This window comes from Eucalyptus grandis, chromosome 2, assembly GCF_016545825.1.
Source record: "Eucalyptus grandis isolate ANBG69807.140 chromosome 2, ASM1654582v1, whole genome shotgun sequence".
In the NCBI taxonomy this organism is placed as follows: Eukaryota; Viridiplantae; Streptophyta; class Magnoliopsida; order Myrtales; family Myrtaceae; genus Eucalyptus; species Eucalyptus grandis.
Genome location: NC_052613.1, coordinates 54,054,830 through 54,063,701, shown reverse-complemented (window position 1 = coordinate 54,063,701; position 8,872 = coordinate 54,054,830). Strand labels below are relative to the sequence as shown.

The 8,872-nt window shown below is 40.8% G+C and overlaps 1 protein-coding gene across 1 annotated transcript; it reads left to right on the top strand.

The window, feature by feature from the left end:
* The first annotated feature begins 862 nt into the window (after positions 1-862).
* LOC104433771 (mitochondrial dicarboxylate/tricarboxylate transporter DTC) lies at positions 863-4,905 on the top strand. Its single transcript, XM_010046637.3, has 6 exons — positions 863-1,102; positions 1,415-1,498; positions 1,653-1,714; positions 1,878-2,239; positions 4,035-4,249; positions 4,359-4,905. Exons 1-6 carry the CDS (start codon positions 983-985, stop codon positions 4,413-4,415), a joined length of 900 nt encoding a protein of 299 aa, XP_010044939.1. The 5' UTR covers positions 863-982; the 3' UTR covers positions 4,416-4,905.
* Positions 4,906-8,872: the final 3,967 nt, after the last annotated feature.

Here is an 8,872-nt window from a genome sequence, read left to right as displayed (position 1 = left end):
TCTATGCTTTCGCTCGATTTAGATCGACTGTTATGCACTTTGGAGAAAGGTACAGTAGCATCTGGCAAGAGCCATGTGGGAGAACGGATCTTGAAAGTTTGGTGGGATTTGGAAATGAGTAGGTAAAGTGAGCAGGAGTTCCATGTCGAGTCCAAATTGGTGGGAATGTAAAGTAAGTTGGGCGGGAGGCTTGACCCAATGAGGCGGTCCTTCCATGTCTATTCAGATTCATTGTTCGATTATGCATGATTTTCGGACCTTCTTTGCCCTTACTTTCTCAATGAAAGAGTTGTCTTTGTTTTACGAAATCCAGTTGAGATGGATGAGACTAATCTCGCTGTTGGTATTTGAGGAACATATCGATTATAACAGAGCTTAAACAAATGGTAACGGTAACAATTTGACATTATTTTTCTTTTTTCTACAGGAATCTGGGAAAGAGAATTGCATCGAAAACATATTAAAAAAAAGGAAGTCTTGTTTGGGGCGCCCGTAAATTACATCTCTCGCGTGCATCAGCCTCGAGACGAAATCTTTAGATTTGATAAATACCAGCCAGGATATTCAATAAAGGGTACGCTCGAGTTCTCACGACTTTGATTAGCGTACAAGAAAAGAAAAGGAAGGTTGCAACATCGTAATTTACGCAAAATCGGAGGGCGAACACCAGCGCATTTCCCAAAAGTTGAAAAAAGAAAAGAAAAAGAAAAACATTTTGGCAACAGCATATAGTTTTTCCCATTTTCACAAGAAGCTGGAGAAAAAGGGGCCTTTTTTTGGTGGTTAATTACCACTCCTTTTTTCATTTTTCTTTTTAATTTAAATTCGTATATATAATATTTATAGTGGTCACCTTCCCCCCATCCCTCAGCTCCCTCTGTAACAACGCAGGAAGGTCCCTCGGTTTCTTCTCTCTCTCTCTCTCCGCCGCCGCCGTCGTCGCTGCGTCGAATCTCCGGTGAGGATCCGAACCGAAGAAGGAATGGGAGAGGAGAAGAAGCCGAAGCCCGCCGGCGTGTGGCCGACCGTGAAGCCCTTCGTCAATGGAGGCGCCTCCGGCATGCTCGCCACCTGCGTCATACAGCCAATCGACATGATCAAGGTAAAAAGGCACCGGAGAATGGCGCCCCGCCGACGGGAGATCGCTCGCGTTTTTCCTTCCCTTTCGCGCTTCATTCGTTGATCTCTCCTGTTGAATCTGCTGGTTTCGTCGCCTCGCGCGCGCTCGCGATGGGGGTTTTGTTTGGGGTCGGTCTGCTCGGCGTGACCTGTGACGGTTCTGCTCAGATTTGTTCTCTTCGGTTAACGCATTTCGGTTTGTGTTGGAATGGGATCGGTCCGTTGCTCCAGATCTATGGCTGAGCGCTCGGATTGGGCCGTCTTTTTGGGTTTTTGATTGTGGTTTGGTGTGCAGGTGAGGATTCAATTGGGTCAGGGATCGGCTGGTCAGGTGACGAGGAACATGCTCAAGGAAGAGGGCATGGGCGCTTTCTACAAGGTATTTGGCTCTTCTGGTCTTGTTTAAGTGTGAAAGCTGGAGTCTTGTCGTTGCGACTGTCGTTAGTAATCTAGAGAGGGGCTCTGTTGCATTTTTTTCGCTCGAGCTGTGACTTGATCTGCTCACTGGTTCTAATAATGATCCGTTTGAGCAGGGACTTTCTGCTGGTCTGCTTAGACAAGCCACCTATACCACTGCCCGGCTTGGATCATTCAGGTGATTTTGCAAGTATTTTGTCATACAGTACCTCTGATGGAACGTTTCGCACATTGTGCCTGTATGAGTCTTGTTTGTTTAATTTTGTTGCTCAATTAGCTCAGCACTCTCTCTTCTCTTTAGCCTGTAACCATTGCTTAATAATTTATTTCCCTCCTGCTAGGATTTTGACTGCTAAAGCTATTGAAGCCAATGATGGGAAGCCTTTACCTCTATACCAGAAGGCCTTGTGTGGGTTGACTGCTGGTGCTATTGGAGCTTCTGTTGGTAGTCCGGCAGATTTAGCTCTTATCCGTATGCAAGCCGATGCCACGTTGCCTGCGGCTCAGCGGCGGCATTATACCAATGCCTTCCATGCTCTTTACCGCATTGTTGGTGATGAGGGAGTTTTGGCACTCTGGAAGGGAGCTGGCCCTACTGTTGTGAGAGCGATGGCTTTGAATATGGGAATGCTGGCATCCTATGATCAGGGTGTTGAATTTTTCAAGGACTCACTTGGTTTTGGTGAAGGTGCTACCGTTTTGGGTAAGGAGATTATTTTGTGCCAGTTGTTATATATAATAAAATGCTATCTCTTTAATATTTTTGAGCAGAAACTTATTGAAATTGAATGCCTGTAAATGTGACTCCCTCGGAAGAATTTATTCATTTTGTTAGTTGCATGGTTGTGAACACATTTTAAAGTCTCCTCAAACCATCTTGCTATACTGTATTATTATTATTATTATTATTTTTTTTTTTATCTGTATTCTATTTAAAAGAGTGACAAACTGAATTTCTGCCCTCTGGCGTGATGATATGAGAATTTATGACTCGGGCTATTTGGTCTACAATTTTGGCCCTTTGGCACCTCTTATATTCTGAATTTCTCCCTCAATGATGTGAGGGTGATAGGTCAACGTTCAACCCTGGGTCCCAACTCAAAGTAATGATCATGTTTGTTAGCCATATTAGCAATTTATGACAACCAGAGCATTTTGTTGAAGTAAATATCTTCCTTGAAATGTGAAGTTATGTCCTAGTCCATAAGTTTCTAAACTCTGATGGAACTGTCCAGTTTGAATTACCTTCAGATTTTTTAAGTTTCTGTTAAGTTGGTGTTGAGTGGAGTCAAGGGAGCAAGAACCATACTGTAACTTGCTGGGCAATAAAAATTAATACCAAGTTTACTACAATGGTCATTTACATCAGATAGACAAATTATAGACAAATCATGTGGTCATTTGCATTTTTACCAACTCATTTAGGCCATAGATGATGTTCTGTGCTTGGAGATGCACTGCAAGCACCATAGTATGATCACATGAGATTGGTTGGTTGATGAGTTTGTAAAGCTTATGCAAGGATAACATGTTGTTCCACTAGAAGAATCAAGGAACAATTACACTGAAAAGCTGCATTAAGTCGCTTGAACATACAAAAGCTCAATGAGATAAACCTCACAGCACTAGGCATATGCATGTCCTTGTCATTTCAAAAAGGGATTCCTTATTCGTTGAGGTCAGGTATTGTGAAGTTTGCGATTTGGTGACACTTGACTTTGAAACACCATAGGAGCCCTATGGTAGGTGATCTCAAAGTTTTTCTGCATCATTTATAGTGGTGTTATATTTTGTGATTAGTGACCTGGTCTAATCAGTAATATGTATCAAGAAGCCAAACAGAGTTTTCTGTATGCGTCCTGCTTAAAAAATGATAGCTTTTTCTTGTTATTTTGTTATACTCTTCACATGAAGAGACTGTAGCGAATACTAGAATCCGCTGGGGTTCACCTAGGAAGGCCCCTAAGTCAACCACAAGCTTTCCAGTTTAGAAGTTTTAGATGGATATCCTCCGTATAATCTAATGTTCTCCCCTTGGTGTGCTTCTTTCCTTTTTTCTTTGGAGAATCCACAGAATAGGTTCTTAGGATAAATGGTACATGCTGAAGCCTCCTAGTTTTGGGCACTTGGTAAAAAAGTCATTTTAGCTCTTTCCTCTATGGCTTTCTTCTATACATCCACAAGTATGATCATAGTTCTGCGAAAGTGAGAGATCTGAAGATTTGTTCTAGGAGTGAGGCAAGGGCTTTATTGGCTTCCAATCATGCTCTTTAGATATATATATATATTTTTCTGTCCCTTTTTGTAATTGGTAGTGAATATTAATTTCTTTGTCCTGCAAAATGCTAACATTTAGTGTTCCGCGGAAATTTTCCTGGTGCTACCAAGAAAGCAACTGCGTCCAGGCTTTTTATGGATCATGTACACCAGTTACTTTAATATCAGCTGGTTGAGTTGATTCTGATGCTAATGTTTCATCTCATTGCATACTTTTGCAGGGGCTAGTACTGTTTCAGGTTTCTTCGCTGCAGCTTGCAGTTTACCTTTCGATTACGTCAAAACCCAAATTCAGAAAATGCAACCTGATGCTGAGGGAAAGTATCCATACACTGGCTCCTTGGATTGTGCAATGAAGACCTTGAAAGCAGGAGGGCCTCTCAAATTTTACACTGGCTTCCCTGTGTACTGTGTTAGAATTGCGCCTCATGTGATGGTATACTCTCTCTCTCTGTGCACACTCGGCCACGCATGGATGCTTGCCACTTGTAATTGTTCATCGATGTCGATAACTAAATTTTTTTTGTTGATGTTTGCTTTTGCAGATGACTTGGATATTCCTCAACCAAATCCAGAAGTTCGAGAAGTCCGTTGGGTTATAGAATTTAGGCTGATGGGATTGTTTTCCAAGTTCACTATCGTTAATAAGGATTTAAAATACATTTTTGCTGTGTCGAAGTCTTGGACGGGTTTGGTGATATCACACCCCCAAATGCAGAAATTTTCTTTCTATGATGCACAACTGAAGTAGGCTCTCTCAATATGCCTCGATTGTAGCAGTAATTCTTTTTGGAGTGTGATCAAATAGGACACTACAGTCTTCTTATTCTTGGGTGTTTTAAGAGATTTACTGGGCTGAAGAGCTTTTAGGGAAAGATTGCTCCAAGTGAAATAAGCTTTGTACTCAAGGGAAAACTGATTTTCTTTTTCAGAACCAACTCACATTATTAGCTTCTCTGGATGAGTTTATCTTCCATTGAAGTGATCAATTGAGGTTTCTTCACTATTGTTGGGTACTCTGTTTCTCTGTTATTGGTAACAGAGAGAACTGTTCTTTGTTTCCATTGAAGGGGTGAAGTTGGCTTCTTATTCTGTTTCGGTATGTGATAGTTACGTTTCATTTGGTACTATGTTTATTCCCATTTCCTGTTAGGTACTATGTTTTTCATGATTCATATAGTTTAGATCCGGAATGACTTAGGCTTAATCCGAAAGGCCTCATTCATACATGTCTTCCAAGGCGAGTTTGGTGATGCAAACGTCAAGGTGGCGGGAGAGTTGGCAAAATTTTTGTCAAATTTATCAAGTACAGAAGATAACATGTATTATTGACACCTCCATGTTGGCTTACGTTATGCATCTTTAGGTTTCTAGAGATCGATACTTTGATGAGTTTCAGAACTGATGACAAATTGGCGGCCCGAGTGATTATTTTTCTCTTGAAACTTCGGTGGTAAAAGTTTTAATACGTTGAAGCTAAAACGAAGCATGTTCAATTCGGATTGCCTATCTGAAGATGTATAGGAAGGGGAAGGAAAGGAGATGTCAATTATTTCTGTCATTTCTCCATCACCAGGGTGAGATCTATGTGTATTCTTTAGAAGGGAAGATCTCGAAAAATAGTGTCATTAACTAGCGTCCCTTCCCCTTGTTAAGGAACAAAAAAAAGAAAAAAAAAAGAAAATATATTTTGTTTCTCAAGTCACAAGAACAGATCTTCTTCGGTCGTGTTTCTTTCATCGTAATCAAATAAAGAAAAAGTTCTTTACACACCAGGGTAAGTTGACTTTTGTTCTAAAACTTGTTACAAAAGTGCAATTAAATCTTAAAATTTTCAAAAATTATAATCAAGTCATAAGACTTATCACGAACATTTAATAGAATTCTAAAACTTTCAAAATATGTTAATCAAGTCCCAAAATTTATTATGAAGTACCAAATATTTTAAAAAGTGCTCCCTAGCCTAGTGCTACAGTAAAAGTAAACAGTGATTTGCTACAGTGAAATTGTACGGACTCAACGGTCTCGTCCGTCACGAGCATTGTAGCTACACACTGAGTCGTCCGAATTGTCTTCTAGGAGATGTGCCTTGTACTTCTGTTCAAGGGCTTCAAGGTCTTCTGGTGAGAGGATTTGGTTCAGTCTTGACGAGGATGCTTGTTCATGAGCCCAATGTGATGCTTCTTCTTCAGCCCAGTTTGTATTTTCATCTTCTTGAAGGTCAGGAATTCTTGGCTGAGGCCAATTGGATGGTTCTGCATAGAATGATGTGTCAATGCTTTGGAATTGTTCGTACGGATCCTGGATCAGAGGTCCTCCAAAGCGTGCATAGGGGTCCTGGGTGGACTGGACAATGTCATCTTCACTTGTCATTTCAGGCTCTTGGAACGATGAGGCTTGTCTCGTATTGTCCGAGTGCTTCCTTAGCTTCGGTGCTAGGTCATAATGATCCCACGTAGTGGGTGCATTATTCCAAATATCTTCGGGAATGGTCTTGTTTTCCCGACACAGATTCTTTGGAGTTCTCGATATTCGCTTTCACGTGAGTCGAACAGATCTAGGATAAGATTTGTAAATCCGAGCTTCTCGACTGTTCAAGTTAGGTTTATAGGATGTGGTTCCTATTTCCGGTGGTGCATTGAGAATGCTTCCATTATTTCTGCAAAAATTCCAAGGACGTCGAAAAACAGGATGGTATGGACTTCAGGGTTTGGCGTCATCGATCTCAGTTCTTTTTCTAAGTCTTGTTTCCAACACGTAGGGGGATAGAACCAATTTAGAAATTCTAAAAGATTTCTATCACATTCATTTTCAATGTTTCTTCCGAGCAAGAATATCCTCGTGAGGTTAGCAATGAATCTTACGGTTGGGATTTCAAAAGCTATTAGATACTTATTGGTTAAGTACCATAATAACGTTTTGAGCTGCTTAGGAAAATCATCTTCCTTCCGATAAGAGGATGAATGAATGGATAATTCATATTTAACCCAAAAGGATAGAGAATCGAACCTCCATTGAATCGAATAGGTCCGTGTGGTTTTGCCACATGAGGTTCTCCGGGTTCTCGGCAAAAGTGTCGTCGTTCGGGATTTGTTAAATAATCTCCCTAGGGGTATTTCCAGCTTTGTGAATCTTTGATGTTCTCGATTTTGTATTTTACTCCATGATTGAGCATGTGGAAAGCGGTGCCTTTTGATATACATGTTGATCTCGGGCTGGTGCCTTTGGCCTTGATAAGAAGTCGGCAAGTACATTCTTCTTTCCAGAATATGCTTAGTTTCAAAGGAGTATTTTGAAAACCATTCAGCCCATCTAAGCAGTTGTGAATTTGGAATCTGCTTTTGTTTAAACTTGGTCATCTGAGGGAAAGATGCCATGTCTAATTCCACCAAGAAGTGGTGGCCAATGAGATGAAACTCAAACTTTTTTATTCCATTTTTTTTGCTAAGATTTCTTTGAAGGTGGAATGGTAATGCATTTCAGCTTGAGAAAACTTTTCACTCTTATGGGCACAGAGAAGTCTCTTACCATCAATTTCTTCAAAAAGAACGGCTGCCCAGTATTCATCACTGGCGTCAGTTTGGAGAATTCGTTTGCCTGTTGATGGTATTTGTAATGGTGGGAGATTCTGCATAATTTCTTTGAGTTAAGCAATTGCTTTGGTCTGAGCTTTTCCCCAAGGTGGGGAATTCTTCTTTAGCATGGATTGTAAGGGAATCAGAAGCTTTGCAATATTTGGGACAAAAACCCTGAGATAGTTAATTATCCCAAGAAATTGCTGGACTCGTTTTGTTGTGAAGTTATCCCTGAGGAAACTTCAATAATTCTTGAGCGATATGTGGCCCCGGGGTAATATGTACCTTTGTTAAGGTGCATACCAAGAAATTCAATTTCTGTTTGGGCAATATTCATCTTTCTTTGCGAGAGCATAATACCATGCTTCTTTACGATTTCTGCAAACTGCTCAAGGAGTTGGCAGTGTGACTCTTCATCAGGACTGTAGAGCAGAATATCGTCAATGTATACAGCTGCACTTGATAGAATTGGTTGGAAGATGCGACACATGGCCTTTTAGAAGAGGGATGGTACTACCTTTAAGCCAAAAGGAAGAACTTTCCACTAGAAGTGTTGGTTTGGAATACAGAATCCTGTCTTGGATCTGTCTTCAAGATGAATGCCCAATTGCCAAAATCCGGCTTTGAGGTCGAATTTGGAATAGATGTGGGCCTTGGTTAGACCACTAAAGAGTGAGTCTCTAGATGGTAAAGGGAATTTATCGTCTTGGAGGAAAAGATTGAGGGGTTGATAGTTGATTACCAATCTCATTTTTCCTCTCGTTTTGCTCGGCACGCTTATTGACATAAAAGGCTTCACAAGCCCATTGTGAGTCAGAAACTTCAATAAGGCCTTGTTGCAAAAGTTCCGAGCATTCCCTTTGGGCTAAAACCAAATGTTCTGGCTTCATTCCCATGTGGCTCGCCTTGGTTGGGTTTATGTCTTCATTTTTTTTTAAAGGAAGGCGAACAAAGAACTCCGGATTTTTCCATAAAGGATGAGAGCACTTTTGAGCAAATTCTCGCATGGGATTCCGAACAAGATTCTAACAATTTTTGCATAATTGGATCTAGTAGGCTCATTTCAATGGAAAACAGTCTCTGGATATTAACAAACTCAGAGAATTGATCTTTATATCTAAGACATTTTCCAGGAATGATGCGAAGCTGGGAGATTTGAGTCATGATATCCCACCCAATTATCAGATCTTTATTGGAAAGGTTAGATCCAAAAATCTTTGTAGTTATGGAACACTGCGGGAAGAACTGGACAGTCACAGGAGTGGTTCTGACATTTGTGGAGAAAGTATCTCCTAACGCAGAATTGAAGTATCGGATGTAAGGGGTCCAGAATTCTTCAGGAAGGATTTTGGTATCTAGGATAGAACAACTTGCTCCTGTGTCAATGAGAGCAATAACGGTGATAGGCTTAGCAAACTTTGATGTAAGGATTTTTACGGGAAGTGTGGACGGTGAGTCGGCTCGAAAATATGTCAGATTTGGTT

Excerpts from the sequence above, each read along its gene's own strand:
- LOC104433771 (XM_010046637.3), top strand. The coding sequence starts at position 983 with ATGGGAGAGGAGAAGAAGCCGAAGCCCGCCGGCGTGTGGCCGACCGTG. Across the intron at positions 1,715-1,877 it reads GCCCGGCTTGGATCATTCAG|GATTTTGACTGCTAAAGCTA; the intron begins GTGATTTTGCAA and ends CCCTCCTGCTAG. Across the intron at positions 4,250-4,358 it reads GAATTGCGCCTCATGTGATG|ATGACTTGGATATTCCTCAA; the intron begins GTATACTCTCTC and ends TTGCTTTTGCAG.